A 23774-nucleotide genomic window follows, 5' to 3' on the forward strand; every position below is an offset into this window, starting at 1 on the left:
TTTTTTTTTCCATCTGTGTCTATCGAGAAGATTGCCTGTGACCTCTTTGTGATGCAGACCTTGCTACGTTGATTTACACCTTTTCACCTTGAGAATAGATTAATGCAATGTTCTCGACTTGGGTTCTATCTTAAATCCATTTAGAAGCTGAACCCAGTGCAGAATACAGCAGTTTGCTTGTTAAGTGTGGCTTGCAGGGGCGGCTCTAGACATTTTGCCGCCCCAAGCAGGGCGGCATGCCGCAGGGGGTGCTCTGCCGGTCGCCGGTAGGGCGGCAGGCGTCTCCGGTGGATCTCCCGCAGGCATGCCTGCGGAGGGTCCGTTAGTCCCGCGGGATCCTCCGCAGTCACGCCTGTGGGAGGTCCACCGGAGCCGCGGGACCAGCAGACCCTCCGCAGGCACGCCTGCGGGAGGTCCACCGGAGCCGCCTGCCGCCCTACCAGCGACCGGCAGAGCACCCCCTTCGGCATGCCGCCTCAAGCACGCGCTTGGCGTGCTGGGGCCTGGAGCCACCCCTGGTGTCTTGCCATGGAGACATTACACTAGTGTTTCCATGACCTACAATGGCTGCTTCTGGGTTTCCTGTTTGAATTTAAGATGTTAGGTTTTGGTTTATAAAGTTTTAAATGGTCTTGGACCTACCTACTTGAGAGACAGACACTGTTTCCATGCCATATTGCTGCAGCTTTGAAAACCACTCTCCTTGTTTGTCTGAATTAGCTTGAATTTGTTGACCTCTAGGACATCTTTTTTATGGGGACCTTTAAGGAGAGGAATATTATATAAGATGAAATTTTGAGGGAGTGGTGTATTGATTTCTTGTTGTAAGGTTGAACCTGCAATTATTGTATATGGTCGGCACAATGTTACTGCCATCCAAAGAATGGTTTGGATGTCTTTATGGTTATGTTTTTAAATAATTGTTAAAGGGATCTAGAGTTTAAGATCAATGCCTTCTTTGTTCATTCAATCGTACATATAAATAAATGCATACAATTATCTGCAATTGTAACTAACTTGCTTCAAAGCCTTTTTCCTTTCATAGCTTCTCACCTTAAGTGCATTATTTCAAATTGAAAAGTTTATTTTTATTTCTTTCCTTCTGTGCATTGTTTTCCAGCAACATATTTTACTGATCTGAGCAATGAGGAAGCTGTGAAAATCAAATATCTGTGCATGTCAGTGTGGTTTTAGATAATTTATTTTTGGTTTTTAACAATATGTAATCTGTCCATAGTAATTGTTTAACCATCTGCAATGAAGCCCATAAGTTAGATCAGTATATGACAATGCAGTGTAAAATCAACCCACTGCATTTGTAACATTTAGAGTCGTATACATCAGAGATGGATGAAGAGTACTAGGTCACCTACTCCATCCTTCTACCGGTGAAGAGTTTTTTATTCGTTGGATGGCAGGTTCTGTGAGGGAGGAGTAGGAGAGGGTTGGTGTTACCTTAGAGCAACAGTAGCACCAGAGAGAGTGCAAATCGTACAAGTGCTTTAAAGGGAGAGGAACCGAGAATGATGTGTGGGAAATCCTTTCAGAAGTCTACTTAAACTTTTCTGATGCCCTGAATCACTGTTTCAGGGAGATGAGAAGTGCCCCTTGCACCTGTACATTCTTATCCTGGGAAACTGGGAGAAGGTAACCTACACTGTAAGAAAAAAAAATGAAGAGATTGAAATGTATGCTACAGTAGTAGTATTGTTGTTGTTTTGGGGGTTTCCATGGATCATTTAATTATCCAATTAATTGAATTTACAGTATGGAAATAAGTGGCATGATGGATTAGCTTTTATCAAGATTAGTAAAGTTAAGATTAAAATACACATCACTCATTTTGGCCATATGGTTGTGGCATTTTTTTTAAAAATAATTACCTGAAAAGTTTCGTCACCTATACATTAAGAATAAAAATGTTGCAACTATGTGTATTCGAAACATAAAAACGTTCTGTAGGTTTTTAATTTATTCTGCTGTTAAGTGTTCCGCTGTACTATTATGCTGTAGTCACGTCTTTCCTTTAAATGAAGTGTGTGTTGTTTTTATGAGGAGTATTACAACATCTGTAGTAGGATAAAAGCCGCTATTCTCACCAACGAGACATCCCTACCTACGGCTACAGAAGCAGCCATCATATTATTTCTCTGCACTTGGGGAAATTTATGACTGAATGTCAAGCATTTTATAGATCAAAGCAATCTTTATTTCCTATTTTCCTCAGACTGGTTAGCTAATATGATTTCAAAGAAAAGGCTATTAAATTGAAAGCTATGATCTTTTAACTTGAAGTGCGTGTGGCTTTTCTGGACTGTAGTTTTATTTTAGTGTTCTGTTCTTATAAAAGGATGTTGTTCTGCCCGTATTAGATTTACCGTATGAGTTATTGGCTTATTAACCCATGAAAAGGATAAGAATCTTGTTAACTTCAACCCCTTAGAAACAGATCTAGGTTAGCCTCAAAGGAGTCTTATAAACATGAATTCCTAGGCCACATACGATCTAAACTATAGGCCAGACATGTGGAATTTGGCATAGTGAGATGTAAATTGCCTCTCGTTATTAGGGTTGCCAGGCGTCCAGTTTTTGACCGGAATGCCTGGTCGAAAAGGGACCCTGGTAGCTCCGGTCGGTGGCCATTAAAAATCTGGTTGGTGGTACAGTGGGGGCCTCAGGCTAAGGCCGGCTTCCTGCCTGCCCTAGCTCTGTGCGGTTCCTGGAAGTGGCTGCCAGGTCCCTGCAGCCCCTAGGTGCATGGGTGGCCAGGGAGGTTCTGCGTGCTGCCCCCGCCCCCAGTGCTGACTCCACAGCTCCCACTGGCCGGAAACCACAACCAGTGGGAGCTGCGGGGGCAGCGCCTGCAGGCGCAAAGACAGCGTGCGGTGCCTCCCTGGCTGCCCAAGCTCCTAGAGGCTGCAGGAACCTGGCAGACGCCTCCTGGGAGCCATGGTAAGCACCGCCGGGACCCAGTATCCCGGGCCCCCTCCCACACCCCAACCCCCTGCCCCAGTCCAGAGTCCCCTCCTGCATCCTGAACCCCTCATTTCTGGCCCCAGCCCAGAGCCCACACCCCTCCCAGACACCAATCCCCTGCCTCAGTCTGGAGCCATCTCCCACACCCCAAAACCCTTATCCCCAGCCCCACCCCAGAGCCCGCACCCCCAACCGGAGCCCTCACTCCCTCCTGCACCCCAATCCCCTGTCCCGGACAGGTGAAAGTGAGTGAGTGTGGAGGAGAGCAAGCGACAGAGGGAGGGGGGATGGAGCAAGTGGGGGTGGGTCCTCGGAGAAGAGGTGGGGCAGGGCCTCGGGGAAGGGGTGTTCGGTTTTGTGCCATTAAAGTTGGCAACCCTGCTTGCTATACCACTAAAGCTGCTAGTGAGGAAAATGGATTAACTCCAAGGGAGTACAGGCAGTGAGCCCAATTCCCAAGGTACACGAAGGTTCTTTTATGCTACCAGAATAGTGAGTGGGCTTCCCTGAGGCCGCTTATAGGCCTGCATAAAAGGTTCTATGCCACCCCTGCTACTAGTCCCCCCATACCTCCTGCATAACAGGCATCAGGGTGGGGAGTGAAGTGGTGGCCTTTGTCCAGAGCCTAATGCATGACAGCTCTTCTGATAGGGGCTCTGGGAAGCAAAATAAACTCTGCTCAAACTTACGCCACGGACTGAGCAGGTTGGCTGCTGCCCCAGAATATGGCAATTGCAAAGATGGCTTAAAGCCATTTGTGCACCCTTCCACTCTGTTCCTGGCCCAAAAGCAGGAAGGGAAGAACTGAAAATTGAGTCAGTGGCAAAGAGTGGAGAGGTGATTGTAGGGTGACCAGATAGCAAGTGTGAAAAATTGGGGTGGGGGGTTATAGGAGCCCACATAAAAAATAGCCCCAAATATCAGGGACATCTGGTCACCCTAGGTGATTGGTACATAGTACCAACATGTCTCTCAGGTACCTTATGCATGCTTCTTCCCATTTGTCTTTGCTTGCTTACTTCTGGGATACACTGACTCCCTATAGTAATCCTGCTACAAGGGAGTTTATGCTGTAACCTCTCCTCACCTGAGCAGATTTTCCATCTCTGGCCTGTCCTCCAAAGTTCTCACCAGCATAAAGGCAGAATGAATTTGGACATACCAGTTTATTCAGAATAACTTAATTTTGTGTAGCATCTTTCATACACTCTGCTGCAACGCACTTTATGGACTGACTGGAAAATAAAAGTAGTGGCAGATCAGGTGAAGTAAAATTAACAAGATCTCTGCAGTGTTAGCACTGCTGGAAATCCGAATGTTTGCTATTCTGAATCAGAGCAGAGCAATAGGGTGGAAGAGCACAGAAGGTAAGGGCAGTGTATAATTAGCATGCTGTCTGAAGCTGCCACATTTCAGACCTTGTTAATTTTAGTTTGTTGTCATGCTTGGAACAGAGGGGTCAGATAGCTGCCAAGTGCAAAAGTGTCAGTACATTAAATAATGTTGGAGGATACAGGAAGACTATTCCAGACAGCAAGAGCTGCAGAGGAGAAGAATTTTGTAGCAAGATTGCATATGGAGGGGTAGAAGAGGCCTGTGCTATTTCCACCACCAATCAGAAATTTGGGATTGCTTCCCAGTGTGGCTAAGATACCTCTGCCCACATGTATCAGGCATAAAATAAGAGAATGTATGTGTAGGAGACAGCATGGGCCCAGGGATAGGGCACTGTCTGGGAACTGGGAGACCTGGGTCCACCACTGATTTGCTGTATGACTTTGAGAAACTCACTTCATCTCTTTGTGCCTTAGCTTCATCAGTGTAAAATGACGATAGATACCCAAGTTCCTTTATAAAGCATTTGAGATCCATAGCTGGGAACTACATTGTAAGACTGAAGTATTTCACCAGTTTTCTAGCCTGGGTGAATAGTTAAAAGGTTTGGATTACAATGCAATGCCATTATTTCATTTTCTTTGGAATCAGAATATTTATGAATGATAAAAATAATTGAGTTTAAGAATTGTGTTCTGACACCTCGACAAAAAAAAGTAATTTTATAAAAATGCAATCCTAATCAGATTTTGAACTCAATATTTTCAGGATTCCTATCACCTTTCTAAAGCAGAAATAATATCACATCCAGTAATTTTGACATCATTAAGCAAAAAACCAGGTTAGGAAAAGAACAATTCTGTCATATCAAAAGGTATTGGAATCAGACATGTTAGAAAAGGGTTAGCCATTTAAATAGTCACATTTAGCAAGGCTGATTAAGTTTCCTTATTTCAGCTTTAATTTCCCATGTGTGTGTTTGAGTTTTAGGAGAATAAACAAGTTAACTTTATAAGATAAATGAAGGGATATTGAAGGCAATTAGATTGTCAAACATTTTATTTATTTATTTACTGTGAAAATGAACATTGGCATTGTGGAATCATGCTCATGACCCAATAATTAAGGTTGTAACTCAGTACATTACAAAATGGCGTCACTACCTCTTTGAGAGAACCCACTGTTAAATTCAAGGAGATCCATAAATGTTCTCCGATCACAGCGCTGTATTGTGCCCAGTACTTAGTTTAAGTGTTTAGTTAAGAGTAGTAGCATATTTGAATACAGCAGAAAATTGCTAAACTGCCTTTTGTTAACATGCATGCCATTATAATTAATACCAAAATTGTTAGTCTCCTCTCCTTTGTTTTCAAGAAAGTTTTAATAGCAGAGTCCTTTACTGAAGTCTAATTACCAAGATACCTTTACTGTTAGTAAATATAGATTTTTTTTTTTAACATGCTGTAAAGATCCTTCATAAATTTCCTTTGGGCTTCTGCCGCTGTGCACAAGGGACTTAATGTTGCCTTTGGGAAGCAACTGCTCTTATGGTAGATTTGAATCACTATTTACAGGTGCCAACCAGAGCAACCCCGAGGGTTGATTTAATTTGTCCTAGCATCTTCTGTGGGTAGAAAGAAAGGGGGAGTAAAGTTACTGATGTGCCCCTTCTGCTGCTTCAGATGCGCTTAGCACTGCATGGTGGGGAAAGTAATACTTACCTACTTGGCTGGACGGTTGTGAGGATTCATTCATGTTTTTACAGTGCTTTGAAGAGACAGATAAAAATATTTCACTGATTTTTTTCCAGTTTGGGGACCATGGTTTTCGGAAGACAATGTTTCTTTTCCTATTTCCAGGACTGTCACAACACTACTGAGATTCATCAATCTTGGTCATTTGTGAATGCGACATGAATGACACATCCAGGATTGATGAGTCACCAGTTTAAAAAGTAGCTGTTTCCTTATTGATTTTTTTTAAACCAACACATTTAATCATTCTCCTCACTTTAAAAAAAAATTATTTTCAAGTCTGCTCTACCAAAATGATCTACATCTGGTGGCTTTCAGACAGGTTTTTTTAAATAGTCAAAAAGCAGATCATTTGCAAAACTTTCCAAAACATTAGGACACTTAAATTGAACTTTTTGTGTGTCTGTTGGGGATGGGTCCTACCAGTCAGCCTGGGAAGATTACTCTTTAATCAAATTTATTTATTTTGGGGAATAAATAGTTTACTTGTCAAGTTTTAGGGACTTTCCAGCCATCAGAAACCTTATACTGAAGCTCCGTTTGGTACAGACAGCTGCAATGCAAGACGTTTTACCCTACTTAACTATCTATTCCAAACACTGCCTAGCGTGCTGCCTTTCCTGCTGATTGCTGAGCACTGCTGAGGAGACACTACCAATCCTCCTGAAATGTGTAAAATTAGCATTTAAACCAAAATAATGGCATACATTTCTGTGCAGAGTATAATACTAATAAGATTAAGTTTTAGCAAAGAAAAACATAAAAGGTGTAATCTAATAATATCAAAATACACTCTGAATAAACTATATTACACATGTATGCTGACTGGATGATATAAGTTTGATTAAATTATACTGTTTTGTAAACAGGATATGGTAGGTAGTAATGGCAGCTTTTGTACGTTTAGTGCAAGAAAGCAAGGGAGGGAATGGGGATTATTACAATATGAATGTAGTCAAAGCTACTTAAAATAAAAAAGATGAAAATTGAATTGTAGTTTCATAAATGCTTCTACAAGTGAAATTCATGTTTCCTCAGATATATTAGATGGGGGGGGAAATAGAAGGAGACAAATCTAAACTCGAAAAAAGCAAAACCCACCCAAGAAAACTATTTTTCTGAAGGTGAGAGGTTGGAATGTGTGTGTCTGGGGGGAGTGATACAAGTAAAAATAATTGCAATGATTTCAGAATATATAGTACTCTTCATTCTCAGCATCTGGTCAAATTCTTATTTATATTGCTGTGATATACTGTATTTTGTCCATTCCATCTCTTCATGTGCTACATAGTAAAAGATTCCAGGCTGTTAGCACTTCTGAACCAGATGGCATATACTTCTGTCATGTTGAGATCATGCTGGAAATGCCATCTATGTAAAACAGCTGAGACATAACACTTTGACATCAGGTTTTCGATAGTTACATAGCTATTGGTTTTTATCAGTTAACATTAATTTTTGGCCATTAATTTTTTTCTTGAGTTTTATTGACAGATGAGAATGAGTATATTAAATGCATTATTAAACCCCCCCCACAAAAATGCTGGATTTCTAAGGATTTTTGACAGTTTACCTAACTCAAGTTCTGTCCATAGCATCAAAGAACTTTATATGGTTTTGAAAAAAATATTAACAATGTTATGGAAACTGTTTTTAAAACTACATTAGTACAACCACACAGCCTCTCTGGTAAGTGTATCATAACATATCCAACATGGTTCTTGAGAGGTAGTGAACTCCGGTAAGGCAGAATAGTGTTTCCGACTAAGGCCTGAATGCACAAAAGTAGGCACCTAACTCCTTATTTTAAGCATTTGGATCCTGGTTTCAGCAACACTGCAGTGCACAACCCCAGCATCCCCCACCAAATCCTGTAGGCACCGAAACTCACTTGGCACTTAAGTTTTTGCAGTAAAAGTTTCCTTAGCGCCTGTGTTTCTGCCCTGGACATGTGCATTGCTGCCTCATTTTAAGTGTCTGGATGCCTATCTCCTGCCTAAGCCACAGAGCAGTTCACAACCTGGGGAAGACAGGCATTTGGCTGCCTATAGCTCAAGCAGGGCCTGATCCAATAGGTGTGCTCGGAAGCCATTTACCAGATTGGGCCCCTCGGGTGAGTTCACACACAACAGTTGGGAGAGCGGGGAGGAGGAGGAGGAGAAGGACTTCCCTCAGAGCTTTTACCCTTGTAGTTAGGGCTAATCTACCTGGGTTTGGGAGACCCTCGGTTCAACTGCCTGCCCCATGTGAGGGTGCGAAGAGATTTGAACTGCAGTCTGCCACCTCTCCAAAGAGTGGTCTAACCAGTGGGCTATGGGATAATCTCATGTGAGGCTCCCTCAATCTTTCCTGTTGATGTTGTTGCATTCACGATAAATAACAAAAGAATAATTGGGGCAGGGAGACGATAGGACCTGGTGTTTCCCACAGCTTGGGTGAGTGCTCTGAGCATCAGGTGCTATAGAGCCATTTCAGTAATTCTCATGCTTGTACTCTGTCTCTCTCTGGCCCAAGTGACTCTTTAAGACAGAGAACCAGGGAGAGGGAGGCAGCACAGAGCATGAGATGACTCTATAGCCTCATGGTTAAAGAGAGAGAAGCCTATGCAACTTAGATGGCAAAGTCCCATTTTCAGAAGTGATTTAGGCACTTAGGAGCCCAAGTTCCACTGACTTTCGATGAGACTTAAGCTCCTATGTGTCTAAATAATTTTTGAAAGGACTTAGCTTTCTAAGCCATGTAGCCCTTGCAACACAGAGTGGAGCAACACCCTCAATACCTTGAAAAATCAAAGCCTGAGTGTCAGTCTGGGTTCTTTCCTTCTCATTCATGAGCACTGCGTGCCAGATTCTGTGTAGTCTCATTGGTTTAAAATCGTGCTCTCAATTACCGTGAGGGAACCCCATTAGATTTCAGTGAGCCAGATTGGCACAGTTGTGCAAAAGGTGGAGGAAGAGGGTGAAAGGAGCCAGTGGATGGTGACCCGTGTCAAGTAATGTGGAATTATTACTGTCTTATCACTCTGACTCATGTGATGTGACTAAATCCAGGAAATAAAGTTGAGTCTCTTTTTCTGCATCCTGTGTATCACATTCTTATTATGGGAGCATTGTCCACACTTGTGCATTACAGTGTATAGACTAGGAGAGGAATCACTGGATAGGATAAGGGTAGTGACAGGGTTCCAGATTTTTATAAGGCTGACCATCACTGTGGCATTTGTGCACCTTCCATAAAAAATAAACAATATATATATATATATCTCTCTACCAGCTCTACAGGCAAAAATAAATTCAAAGTTATTGTTGGGATTTAAATAAATAGGAATGTGCGTGTGTGTGTGTTTGCCTTGAGGTGTCTCTGAGCATTCCAGCAAAAACTCTAAAACAAAGAAATGGGTTTGGCATTTAGGTCTCCTTTGCGCGCACGCGCTCTCTCTTTCTCTCTCTCTCTCTCTCTCACACACACACACACACACACACACACACACACACACACACACACACACACAATCTTTTAAGGGAAGGTACTGTGTGTTATGGACCAAGTGTAGGTGGTATGTCCTAGTAGAGCAGCAGTCAGGTCTAGTGGGCAGAGCAGGCATCCAGGTTGGGAAACGAAGCCAAGGGTCAGCAGCAGAGTCAACTACAGTTACCAGAGCCAGGCATCAAGCCAGAGTTAGAGCCAGGAATCAAAGCTGATGTCAGATGCCAAAAGCCAGAGCCCAGGATCAAGTCAGGGTCAGAAGTCGAAGGCCCGGGTCAGAGCCAGGATTGGTAACTGAGGATTGGAGGAGAGGCAAGCACAGAGCAAGACCATGGTGGGAACAGTAACAAAGGCAGGGGTGAGGTAGGAGCAGAGCAGGAATCAGGAACAGGGTTGGGTGCAGGGGGACAGGCACAAGCAGGATCCAATTCAGACACAGCAAGAAACCCCCTTGTTGCTCAGACAAACTTCCTGTGTCACCTCCTGGCATAAATACGTAGTTGGACCTATCAGTGGAGCCAGGTGATCCTCCAATCAGAGCTCATGTGGGTGGTGCCTTGGCTGGGGATATAGTCCTAGTAGCTTCTCAGCCCACTGGGTTTCAGTAGGCATTGGGTGGAGGGCAAGATGCGGCAGCTGTATGGGGGATAGCTCCTCCCCCCTTCCCCCGCCAGACCTGGGTTCGAGACCCAAGACATCACACTGTTTTGTGTTGTAAAAGCACCTGCCACATTGTGGGACCTACTGAAAACAAATAAAAAATAATAAATAATCCAAAACACCTCTTGGGACCTCCAAGCTGAGTGGAGGAGCATTGGCCCCCTCCCCAAATGGGCTCTGCTTTAACAGCACAACATTAACTACTCAGCAGATTAACTAGAATGCTGCTGCTCTTCCATCTCTGGCTCTTAATTAACATTCCTTGCAAGTTAGAGGAAGGTGACTCCAAGTAATTTCCAATATTTTTTGTACATTTTTGAATCCCTATAAGTTTACTTAATTATATGTTGAGTGGTATTCTTCTTTTGTTTGAAAATTGAAAAAAACAACATCAAAGGTCAATGCCCAAGTTGTCATCCAAGATGATGACAAATGGGAGGAAAATGGCAACCTTCATGCCGTCCTCCCTGTTAAGGGCTTTGGCATGACCAATGCCATCAACATGGCGACCAAACACCAACCAATGGCCTTGTTGTGGAAAAAGCAACTCAATCAATATGGCCCTTTTAGGGCAAACACTGAAAGAGGAAATATAGGCTCATACCTACATGTATGGCAGTTCAAGAAGGCCTTTCTCCTGAAAAATTTAGTACTAGTGAACTGTTGATTGACATATATTTAAATAAAATTTTGTGAGTTCATGCTTACATTTTCATCATCATTTTCTTTCTTTTTAAGTTTTATTTAATTTCATATATTTATTGTCCAAGAACACCATGTATTTGTCTGTGCTGTAGTTCATGGTTCTAGTAGTCTCAGTACCATCCTGCAATATAGCACTCAAGCATGCATTCCCCAGTTTGTTTGCTCCTCAAGTTATCAAAGGGACAGAGATGGAAAATGAGCTGAGAAGAATGGAACAATCATGTGGACATGGGAAATAGTGGAGGAGTCAGTAGCTATGGAGAAGAAGGATCAATAGCTTGAGTTAGCTAAGAGTGGTAACAGCCCTAGCAAACAATTGCCATCCAAGGCTGCCTTCTGTAAACACAGAGCAGCCTGATGTCAAAACCACTTCATTACCCATGACTAACTTGAACGTGCTGAGGATATTTGAACTTTGGAGGGTTTTGCTGTTATAGTTCACATTCCCATGTGTATCTATAGATGCTAAAACAAGTATGGTCCCAATACACTGATTCCAATCAATCACACTTACAGTAGCCAAACAGACAAATAGTCTGACCTAAATTACTTCAATGTGTCTTAAATCACACTACCATGCTAACTGCTCAGGCATAATATATGTTCACAACACCAGATTATTTTACTGATCCATCATGTCAAAATCCTGAAAGAATAAAAACAACAGTGCTAGAAGTGACAAGGAGTGTAACAGATAATCTGAGGTAATAAATCATACTGTGTTTTTCTTTTCCCAAAGAAAAATCAGACCATGGATTTGGCAAGCTATAAAAAGTGTAATTTATGTGGACTGATAGATACCAGCAATTTTTGTTTTTGCATGCTGGTAGAGCTAAAATTTGGTGTTATTGTTTTGGGCTGCTTGTCTCAGAAGAGAGAGTAATTACAAATTCATATAAAGCTGCCTTCAAGGGACAACTTGTTCAGATACTGACAATATCTGGGAATTGCTGATGGAATGCCTAAAAGTTTGGCGATATGAACTATATTCTCAGAAGAGTGAACTATAGCCACGTAATTATGAATCCCTCATGAATACATTCGCCGCCTTTTGCACTGGAAACTTACCTGTAAGTTAACTGGGAGGTAGTATTACATGAAAAGGTGTGTTAATTTTATGCACAACCAGGGCCATTTCTGGAATGTAGAAAGGTGATTTCATTCATTATTTCAGTTCCTTGGTTTTGTTTCTTGATTACTACTGCATGATTGTTCTACATAATGGACCTGTATTTATTTCTTTTTGTAAATCTGTGCTCACTTCAAACTTTGTTCATAGGCTACCAGTATCTCTTTCTACATGGATGAGACCCAGACTTGCAAATTAAAAAAAAAAAAAAGTTTGCCTGCATTTTGCAATTGTGACCGGGATCCTAGTGGGGAGCCAGCTGTGCTCACTCAATTAGCATGAACTGCAAAGAATGGGGCAGACAATCCCCATAAAGCTAGTGAATATTCCAGTAAGATTTATCAAGCTGGCATAAAACAGCATCTTTATTACCTCACTGGTTACTCAGAAGTCCAGACAGCACAGTTCCCTTAAAGTGATTCAGCCTCAGGCCTCCATCCAGGTACCTAAGTCAAATATGATGATTTCTGAAAATCTTATTTCATCATATAAAAGAAAAAGATTTACCAGTCCCAAAGGATTGGACACATTACCTCCCAGGTTAATGAATGTTTCAGATCTTACAGCCAATTCTTAACAACTAAACTAAAATTTATATATATAAAAAAGAGAGAGAATATGGTTAAAAGATCAATATACATACAGACATGAGTTCAATTAATTGAGGTTCAGATTCATAGCATAGATGGTGAGCTTTGTAATTGCAAAGAGTTCTTTCAGTTATAGTTCATAGGTTATAGTCCAATGTCCAAATAGCATATTCAGGGCATATCAGCAGAACTGGGACCTCAGTCTTGCGCCTCAAACTTCCTCTGATGAATCCTAAGCAGATCTGAGATGAACAGGATCAGGTCCCAAGGGTCTTTTTAGACAGTGTTCTAGCATCCACTTGACCACACAGTCCTGGTTAAACAATAGACTTTTGCTTTCTAAACATCACCAGTAATTAGTTACACAAATTAACATAGGGCAATTTGCTTGTTCCTCCACCATTCACAGATTATTTGCTATACATTTCAAAGAGAGATGAATACAGAGATATCCCGTGTTTACAATTCATTTAAATGATAGGATGTTCTTTTGACCTCTGAATTATCAGAATACAGAATAGACAGGGACTGTTGATTAAATTGTTGACCCTACTCATACATATGTAAATACACAAAAACACAAACATTATCTCCACACCTGTTTTTTGAGGGTTATTTATTTTGCAGGTTGTTTAACCCTTTCTGGCCATGTGTCATAGCAATATTTAGATTAAGAGGGATGTTTCTGGTGGATTCTCACAATTTATTGCTTGAATCTCCAGAAAAATAAAACATATTCTTCCTTTACTGTTTTGTGGCTGCTCCACTTAGCATTATGGCCAGGTTTTTGAAAGCTGGCTTCTGTTCTGAAAATGTCTTCTTTAATCTGTGATAACATCAAGGTATTTCAGTGGACATTGTTTAGGAAGAAATATCATGGCCTCCTTTGTTATGTATTTGTAACTTCTAAACTACTATAGAGAATTTACACTGAAGGGAGCATAGGCCCTTAAAACTTGTTTCATAGCGTAACCCACTGGTCCGTATGTGTCATGCATCTCCTGTGCCTGATCCCAGAGGATATTAATTGGTTATATTCCCCACCTACAGAGATTGACACGCTAATTCATGCTGTAGAGACTCATGTTTTCAGCTCTGGAGGTCCTCAGTTCAATCCCCAATGTTGGACAAGAGGGCAGTTGTCAATATAGCACTTCTTATGCATTGTATGTAGGGAAGAAAGTGAGTAGCTATAGCTATGTGGGGAGCTAGGGAAGTTTGTTGTTTGTATGGGGGAGCTAGGGAAGTTTCCTCCCTAAACTCTAAAGTACTTATTCCTGGCTCTGTTCAGTAACTCTCTGTCAGGAAATATATTTTCCCTCCCGACTTATGTTTTTCTGTAGTTTTCATTGTTGTTGTTATACATTATCCCTCATACCACAACTTTGCAACCTATGGATAGCTTCCTTCCCTTCAGTATTTTCACAAATTCATCACTATACACTATAATAGCATTACATTTCCCTCATGTAACTTTGTCCTCATAGCAGAATAACTTAAAGAAGCAGCTCAGTTTATGATTGATTAGGAAATGTACAATTTCAGTTCCCTTCGAAAGTGTGGGTCTTTCAGGCTATGTTACTTTAGCTAGATCTCATTTCAGGAAGTCATAGTTAGATTTGCAAACAACCTATTAGGTCACTCATCCAAACCCTGCCAGTGCAATATTGGTCCCTACAGTATATTCTTGAATGTTTTGTCCAATCTAACTTTGAATGACTCAAGCAATAAGGCTTCCACCACTTCCTCTGGGAGACTATTCCATGGTCTAATAGATTTCACTGTTAGGAAATATTTCCTGTCACTTGGCCTAAATTTTCTTATGCTCAGAATCATCTAGTTATTTGTAGTTATACTTCTCTAGACCTCCGTTAACGGGACCTTTTCCTTCTTTGATACTTATACCCTTGAGTAAATTGTAGATGGTTAGCCTATCTCTTTGGTCATCATTTGGCCAAGGTAAAACACTTTTAGCACTTATAATCTTTCTGTATAAGTAGGCCATCTGATTGGTGAGGGGATTATTTTTGATTAAATGCTGGTTTAAAAGAAGCAAATTGGAAAAAATGCATTAGCATCGTGGAGTTTCGGGGACCCAAAATCTTATTTTTAGAATCAAAATGTTTAGGTTTTTTTGAGTTTTAAATAGAAGTGGAGAGTTTCCCCAAATAACTTTTTAAAAAATTCCTAACATCATCAGTGCATGTTTTGGAATGTTGTTTGATCTATGTTCTACACTAGTTTTTAAGAAAAATATGTGCATCTGCAGTATGTGGAGAGGGAGCTGTGGCAGCAGCAAGAACACAAGCTGTTCCTTTAGTGTGGTGATGATACAGGATGCTCAGTGGGCATTTGAAGGCCTGTTTGCTAATTTACAGCTAGTAGTGAAAAAATTGAGCTTCTGGCCTTCTGCAACATCATCACCAAACAGCTCAGGTAAGATAGCCAGGTGGAGGAAAAATGGAGGGAAGGATTCTTGGGGTTGAAATAATGTTTTCTTGTTGAATCCTATCAACAGACCCCTTATTTGTAAATCAGTCCCTCCAACCATTTAATCATTTATGTTGTATTTTTCTGAATTCCCTCTGTCTGGTATCACAGAGTCCAGAAATATATTGTTGTCTCACTTGTTTTTTTGTTTTTGTTTTTTTTTTTCTTCCATATTGCAAGTTCATATCCACTATCATCCTTATAGGGTTTTCTAAGGTCCCTATTCTGCCAAGACTTGTGCACATATTTAATTATACTTTGCAGGATCTGGGCCTAAGTAATTTTTTCCCATTGAATATAATAATGCTTAGCTCTTACATAACACTGTATAAACATGAACTAATAATCCTCATATTGGAATCTCCTGTTGAGTAAATACTGTCATCCACATTTTATGGACTGGTAACATTGAGAGGTTAAGTGACTTTCCCAAAGTGACACGAGTCGCTGTTGGAGCTGAGATTTGACTTGAGGACTTCCTTGCTGACTGTCCAGCACTATGCTCCATCTCTAAGGTCTGATTCAGTGAAACACTTAAAAACATGTACTTAACTTTAAGAACGCACTTAAGTGCTTGGCTGAACCAGAGTCTTTATCTGTATCTCTATTGAATCTGATGATTTGTGTATCTATAGTCTTTAAGATTGGATTTTATTTCCATGCAGGTTATCCAGGCTGTCTTTTTTGGGACCTGTGTATTGACTGATCTCTCCAGTCTTCTCACCAAAGGAAGTGACAGCCAAGAACAAGAAAGACAGTTAAAAAAGCTCATTTCCCTCCGTGACTGGATGATGGCTGTTTTAGCCTTTCCCGTTGGAGTTGTAAGTATGGTGCTAAGCAGTTAATTTCACTTCCACGCAGGTGCATCATTTAACTTATTCATTGTTTCCTGACAGTAAAAATTAACATTCTTAGCAAAAAGGATAAATGTCTATGAAAAAAGGGGAAAATGGGAGCACACTTTTGTCACACTTTAGTTATCCTGTAGAGAACTTTCAGTTACTTTTTCATTTCATTTTAAAAAAATAATCCACCGTTGAGGCATCTGGATTCATGATATAAATAAAATGTACTAACACATTAGGACGGGGTGGGCAAACTATGGCCCGCGAGCTGTTTTAAACTGGCTTGCCAGCTCCTGCTGGGGAGCGGGATCTGGGGGGCACACCACGCAGCTCCTGGAAGCTGCAGCATGGCCTCGCTCTGGGGCGCAGGGTCAGGGGCCGCACCACGTGGCTCCTGGAAGCAGCCACATGGCCCTGCTCCGAGGGCCGGGGGCCGCTCTGCACATAGGAACCGGAGAGGGGACATGCCACTGCTTCTGGGCGCTTCTTGAGGTAAGCGCCACTTGGAGCCTGCACCCCTGAGCCCCTCCCTGCACCCCTGCCCCAGCCCTGATCCCCCTCCTGCTCTCCAAATCCCTCGATCCCAGCATGGAGCCCCCTCCTGTACCCCAAACCTCTCATCCACAGCCTCACCCCAGAGCCCGCACCCCCAGCTGGAACCTGCACCCCTTCCCGCACCCCTGCTCCAGCCCTGATTCCCCCTCCCACCCTCCAAACCCCTCGGTCCCAGCCCAGAGCACCCTCCTACACCTCAAACTCCTCATCCCCAGCTCTACCCCAGAGCCAGCACCCCCCCACACACACACCCCAACCCCAATTTTGTGAGCATTCATGGCCCACCATACAATTTTTATTCCCCAATGCGGCCCTCAGGCCAAAAAGTTTGCCCACCCCTGCATTAGGATCTTGATTCTGTAAGCCTTTGCAAATATGAAGTGGGTTGGCATGTAGACTGTTGGGAGTCGAGCTGGATTCTTTCTATATCACATATCATCATCAGTGATAGAAGTTCTGCCCTCCATGGATTTGTACAAGTGTAACTGACTGGAGTTTGCTAAGCAATTCTGTTGATGATGCAAAAGATGATAGAATCTAGCGCTTTCCCTGTTAGCCCTGTTGGCTGTTCAGAGCTAAGAGGAGTAAAAACATGTTTTTGTCATTAAGGTGCACAAGTTCCTAAGAGGGAGCAGAGTAAGAAGGCGTTTATGAGTACTTTTCAGAGTAAAACTGCTCTTCTACTGCACTGAAATCAATGGGTCTTTTGCCATTGACTACGGTGGAGCAGGACTGGGCACTTTAAGCATGACAAAACTCAGATTGCCAGTGCTTTCCACCCAAAACTACAATTTGGCCCAGGTTTGTCCAAAACTTGGATCAGGTTCGCAAAAGGTTTGTAAATCTTATAATAAACACAGGCTGTAATGAAACTGGAAACTATGCCTCATTTTTTGTTTTATTATGAAAGTTTGCCAGTTCTAATTGCAACCTTGTGAACCACTCTTCTCCTTGTATTGATGGATCTTCTAGCTAACTGTATGAGGTCTCATTGTTGACACTGTGTATAACAACTAGGCATCTATTGTAACTTTACAGTTAATGCACTAATTTAAAATATCAAATTTTTTATACTTTGGCAGGCTTTGTTAAAATCCTTGGTGTGATATTTTAGAGTCCAGTCCATGAAGAAATACGCAATGCCTGTGCAAGGTTATAAAATATAAAACACGTGTACAGCATTGTGCAGGTGTTCCCTTCCCAAAATACCCAGTTGGTAGCCTTAAATTACTTTACTTACTAGCCACTGCTAAGGGTAACTGCTGCTATTTATACTGGGTTAACTAGCTGCAATTTTTCTTCTATCACATAAGAAACACACAATAATAATTAATGTATTTTTTAAAAATATCTGGAAATAAACAGGCTTGCAAAATATCATTTTTTTACAATTATATTTTGAGGAAGATTGGGAGTTATGTAGTAGTTGTGACTGTGACTGATAACAGATGCTTTTCCTACGGTTGTTACTAGAAAAGAGAGAGCCCCTTAAGAACAGCACAACATTATTTTTAAGTTTTTAAGTGATTCTTTTTGGGAAAAAAACCCCACAGTATAAGCTTTTACACACATCAAGAGACACATTCTTCTGCTTTTTCTGGCTCTCTCGCCAGCTATTCAGTATCCACAGTGCCACTTGTGATACTGTGTTTCTCTCTCCTCTGTTTTAAAACTCTGCTGGCTTTTGTGTACTACTTCAGTACCTCCTCTCATCTTCCCAGCCCTGATACTTTTTAAGACCATTTGAGGCCTCCTGTGAAGACATTAGCTACAACTTCTGTTGGCAATAGCAGCAGTTTCTAAACATTCTGAGTTATATCTATTTTTTTCTTTCAGGAGTTACTTGTTTTGCCATCTGTGAAAGAGGAGCTAGCAAGTATTGTAAGCACTCTCTAAATGAGATGTACAAATGAGCATTTTCTAAATTAACCAGTTCCTAGGAGATACACTTTACACATGGGAACTAGCTAGTTTCCTAAGGGTTAAACCACACACAAATTTTGTGTATTGTCAAAGGAAAACAAGAAAATAACTAGCTAAGTATATTGTAAAAATAGTCTCTCTCTCTCTCTCTTTCTCTCTTTTTTTTTTCCCCCTAAAGGTGACCTCCAGATAGGGAACAAAATGTCTTTGCAGCATTTTTTGCTCTTAATTTTGTATAAAGAAAGCCTAAAAAGATTTTGTTGTTCCTTTCTCTCCTGGCTGCTGGGAGACAAACAGTAGAGCCTCTGAATGTAACAGTGGCCTCAGCAGCCAGACTCAGACTTTACTTTTCTGAATGTCTGGTCCCTCACCAATCCAGGGTCCCTCCTAAAACCCGACTCTTTCTCCTGTTCATCAGTTACCACTCACTGTGCTGTTAACCAGTAGGGAGAGGGATGGTAAAATATAGAGACAGATTCTGGGACGTTCACTTGAGTGGGGCTACTTGTAGAATAAGATACTATGCAGTGTGACTAAGGGTGTGCCCACAAGTAGCATAGGTCTAATGCCAGTATTGTTCTGCCTATATATATATATATATATATAAGAAAATATGCAGTGAGGTCTTTATATGTCAGAGGCTGTAGAGAAATTATTATACAACAGAGTGTCTGCAGAGAAAAAATAAAATTCCCTAACTTCCCCTATTCTCTCAACAGCTTCCTCCTTACAGAAAGCAGTGTTGGAAAGCAGGTTTTCTTGACAAGCGCCCAAACAACTCTCTACAGGGCTTCTCAGTGGTTTACATTAGAGGCATGTGGGAATCCCAAAATAGAAAATTAAACAGATGTGAATAAAATGCTAATTAGGTTTCTGATTGAAACCAGAGTGGTCATGCTTAAAAACTTATCAGTTGCCTTACACAGCTAAATTAATGTTACATAAATATTTTTGCATTATTCTGTGCTCTTTATATGGAATAATTCATATATTGGGGTAAAGTTATTCAAGGTAGAATTAGAAAGTTTTTAAGTGCAATAACTGCAGTTCTGAGAATTATTCTAAATAATTGGCTCTCCGTTTCCAGCTTTCTAAAGTCTTCAAAATGGATTGTTCTGAAAAATAGACGAGAAAGCAGCTTTTCACTCCCAGGTCAAACAATGGAAAAAACCCTAACAAAACACAGTTTTTTATTTATAGTGCCTCTTCATAAATAAGTATCACAGTTGAGCCATCTGGGTAGCCTGGTCAGCATCCTCCTCCCTCCCTACAAAAAACAACCCCCCCCCCCAAGTAAAACACAACAACAGCAGCAATGGAAACAATGGCCAGAAGATATGCAAAACCTTCCCTCTTTAGTATTATGTTCTTTATTTCTCCAGCTGCTCAAATGAAACAGGAGCTGTTTTAGGCGCATCACAAAAAAAAAATACGAGCTTGTTAGGTGGAACCAATAACCACCACTGACTACCTTGTTGTCCTTTTTGAAAGGACTTTTAGTGATGGATTTTCTGTTTTTATTTAATGAAACCAGAAAATAATGGCCCAATTTTGCCGTTCTTACTCATGGTGAGTAGCAGTTTATTCCATGAATAGTCCCATTGGACAACATTCTGATACCTTTACTCCAGTTAAGTGGTACCTTATGGTACTATTCAATGTGAATAAGAGTATAGGAACCTGATCCATTAAATTAATGGTACTGTTTGCACACTAAAGTATTGCTCAAAAGACCTCATTCCTATTTATGCTAAATTCATTTTTCACCAACCTAGCAGTATAAAGAGGCAGTAAATTACACTGCTAGAGCAGTATGAAGTAGCCTTAGTGAGAATATGAATGTATCTCAAAGGGCATAAGTGTGGTAGAGTCTGTACCAATGTTTTTAGTTTATCCCTCTTGTTTTCTGTTTGTTTGTCACAGATCGCAAAGTCTGCCAAGTTTTTATGGCTAATTCAGTGTTTTATGTAAACTGTTCATGGCAATATCATTGTGTTTCTTGTAATTCATGTAGTAGAAGAAGGAGGTGAATAGGCATTTATAGATGATTAAAATTGTGCTTTTGTATTTTCAAGAGCGCAGCCTCTTCCTGTGTATATAAAAATATCCTTTTCCCTAGTCCTTCTCATTTCAATAATTGTAAGCAAACTTTCAAAGGTTTATCATTTATCTTTGGGTATGCTATAGTAGGCTTTTAAAAAAAAAATTCTTTTAGCCATACAGACAACTGACCTGTTGAGTATTTGCTGGAGGAACACTGAAAAGATCACTCCTGCACAAACCTAACTAGTAGTCATTCAAACCTAACTAGTAGCCATGCATGGAAGAGATCTGTAGGTCTTCCGGATGTTTTAAATCCTCTTCCCCTGTCTTCTAAGTCTAAGAAAATTACTGCAGATATTTGCCAGATGTCCCCATCTAACCCACCCACCCCCCACCCTCCGAGCCTATAAATGACAGGAATTGCCACACTGGAACAGACCAATGTCCTAGTCTGATATTTTGCCATCAGGAGTGGCCAATGCCAAATGCTCCAGATGTAAACTTAAAACTCTAATTGTGCAGTTCTATCCTGTGTAGGAAATTCCTTCCTGTAACAGGATGGCTTACCCCTTATTGGCTGGAGGGCCTGGGGCTGGCTGACCTGGATTACTAAAGAGACACACCTGGGTTGGATCAGGAAGTTCCCTGTAAAAAGCAGTGGGAGGCTGCAGTGAAGGGGGAAAGCTCAAAAAGCTATGACAGCATTTGCAGAGAATGAGGAAAGGCTCCTACAGGGAAAACCCTGACACAAGGGCTTTGCCCCAGGCAAGGACATCTGGCAAAGATCCAGTCCAAGCAGGGGAGAGATTGCAAAGGCCTCAGGCAGGAAGGCCTAGGAGGAGTAAGAAAAACCTTGTGTTATGTGGATTTATAAATGGACTTTATTTGAGATTTTGTGTTTTATTGCAATTTATAAACCCAAACTCCAAGGTGGGGTATTTAGGACCAAGAAAATGCCTGAAGTGAAGTTTTATTTGAACTGTCCAAGAGGAGAAACTGAGGTAGGCTGCCTGTATCGTGACCCTGGGCCATGAGGGGGCGAACAGGAGGTGGCTGGCCCACTGACTTCCCAATTCCTCAGTTCCTGCCCGTCATGACTTTCCTGATAGGCCTTTATCAAATGCGTTTGGGTTGAGTGTTAACTGGTGTAAATAGGTGTAGCTCCATGGAAGTCAGTGCTATGCTAGTTTACATCAGCTGGGGATTGCCATAATGAAATTTCACATTTATATAGTGCCTTTTGTCCAGAAGGATCCCAAAGATCCTCACAAACCATACACATATATAGCACCACTTTACGACAGCCACCTCAGAGAGATAGCCAGAAAGGTTACATCAAACTGCACAACAATGTGTGGAGAAGAAATTTTGCCCAAGGTTACAGGAGAAAATCTTTATTCTTGCAAAAAGCACCAGAGAGTCTTTTTGTCCATGCAGAACAGATAAAGCATCCAGTTTTCCCTAGAAATCACCCAGGAAATGAGTGAAACTTAATTGTACAGGTTATTCAGAATCAAAAATATACAGTAAAAAAAATTCTATTGTGTATTATTCATTTATATGGTAGTTTTTTTGGTTATGTGCACATAAACAGCAAATTACACAGTTTTGACCTCCCTCTGTCAGTTTGTCTTTGCTTAAATTTCTTTTGTTTTACCAATGCCCTTGGTGACTCAAAAGGAGAAATAAGTTTCCTGATTCATGCTTCAAAATTTCCCCCTCAGTAGTATTTTGTGTTCTTTCTGTGTTACTTTCTGAAGCTTTAAAGCTGAGGGGGAAATTGATTAATGTTTTTTTCTGAAGTGGAAGAAGGAAATTGTTTCTTGGGCCTTAGTAACACTTTTGCTGCTGCTGTGTATTGTTTAGTGATATTGAGTTGCATATTACAAATCAGTTACTCCTCAAAGAGAACCCAAGGCCCACTTGAAAAACTGAAGTGCCCACTTGTCTAGAGTGTACATAGAATACAATGAGTAGCAAAGAAGGGTCCTTTGGATTTTATGTGCTGTTTAACTTTCTACTGACTATCCAAGTGGTATTGTCTGCAGAAGGGGAGAGAAGGAATTAACATAGGCCATGATTTTGCCATTCTTACTCATGTGGTGCAGCTCCTTTCTCCACAAGTAATCTCTTACTGTTGCACAAAAATAAAAGTGGCAGACTCAAGTTGGCAGGAAGCTTAAGGAGCACAGGCTAAAATGCAGCCATGTGACTGTGACAAATATGGTAATTTCCTGCAATATCCCTAAGAAGTCTTACTGAATTAAGCGTAAGTAGCTTTGCAGTCCATTGTGTTAAAAATGCAAAATGTACGTATCATTGTGGGATTATATGTAACTTCACTTGGGGGGGGAGAGGTGTGACCAATGTGTGGAGCTTCAAAGGCCCATTTTAAACAATGTGTCAGACAAGAAGGAACCTTTGCGACAAACAAAGCTGAGTGGATTTCCTAGGAAATACTTGGAAGGAAGTAAAATCCCACCTCCAGACCCAGTCATTTGATGGGGTAGGGTAGGGCTACCAGATAGCAACTGTGAAAAAAACAGATGGGGTGAGGGGTAATAGGCGCCTATATAAGAAAAAGTCCCAAAAAACGGGACTGTCCCTTTAAACATGGGACATCTGGTCACCCTACCTATGGGGAAACCCATTGTCTGCTGATTACCTGTTACCAGAATCTGAAGATCAGAGCCCTGAGTTGCATAAAGGAGGGACTCTAAGATTCATGGGGATGTCAGAGCTAACAGCTGTTATGAACTTGTAACCACAGAAAAACCCCTTGGTGGGATTTGAAGGGCTGATCACCTGCCAGAACCCTTGTTTGAGTTGGGGGTGATCTGGTAAGCTCATTAGCATGTGTTTAGGTTCTCTTATTGTTTTAAATATGTTTTTTCTGTAATGCTCTTACTTTAAGAATAAATGTATTTGTTTAGAAAGGACTCTGTGATAACTTACAGCTTCAGGGAATTATACTGTTTATAACCTCTGAGGGGAAAGCAAAGTAGGCCTGCTTAGGCAGTCTGAATCGCTGGGGAACTCAGTGTAGGTAGGAAACTGTGCAGTCTGAAGAAAAAAAAAAACTGGTCAGGAGGAAGAGATACTTGGGTCTCTGTCCAAGAGAGGTGGTGGCAGAGGAACCGGAAGCCTAGAGTACGGGTGACCTTGCTGGCCCACAGAGAGGGAATACAGGTGCAATTGCTCTGAACTGTGACAGTGACACCCTCATAGAGGCAGATTCTCTGCAACGTTAGCATCTGCTTTGTGCAGCAGAGTTGGGGAAAGG

At 41.3% G+C, this 23774-nt stretch overlaps 1 protein-coding gene across 7 annotated transcripts in view; it reads left to right on the top strand.

Moving 5' to 3' along the window:
• The window catches only part of AIG1 (androgen induced 1), a 193478-nt gene that overhangs the window by 40789 nt on the left and 128915 nt on the right, over positions 1 to 23774 (top strand). For all 7 annotated transcript variants that reach the window (XM_045010951.1, XM_045010952.1, XM_045010950.1 and 4 more), the window contains exon 2: positions 15791 to 15946. In XM_045010951.1, coding sequence (XP_044866886.1) covers positions 15791 to 15946 — 156 coding nt within the window. The remainder of the gene's footprint in view (positions 1 to 15790; positions 15947 to 23774) is intronic.

This window comes from Mauremys mutica, chromosome 3, assembly GCF_020497125.1.
Source record: "Mauremys mutica isolate MM-2020 ecotype Southern chromosome 3, ASM2049712v1, whole genome shotgun sequence".
Taxonomy (NCBI): Eukaryota; Metazoa; Chordata; order Testudines; family Geoemydidae; genus Mauremys; species Mauremys mutica.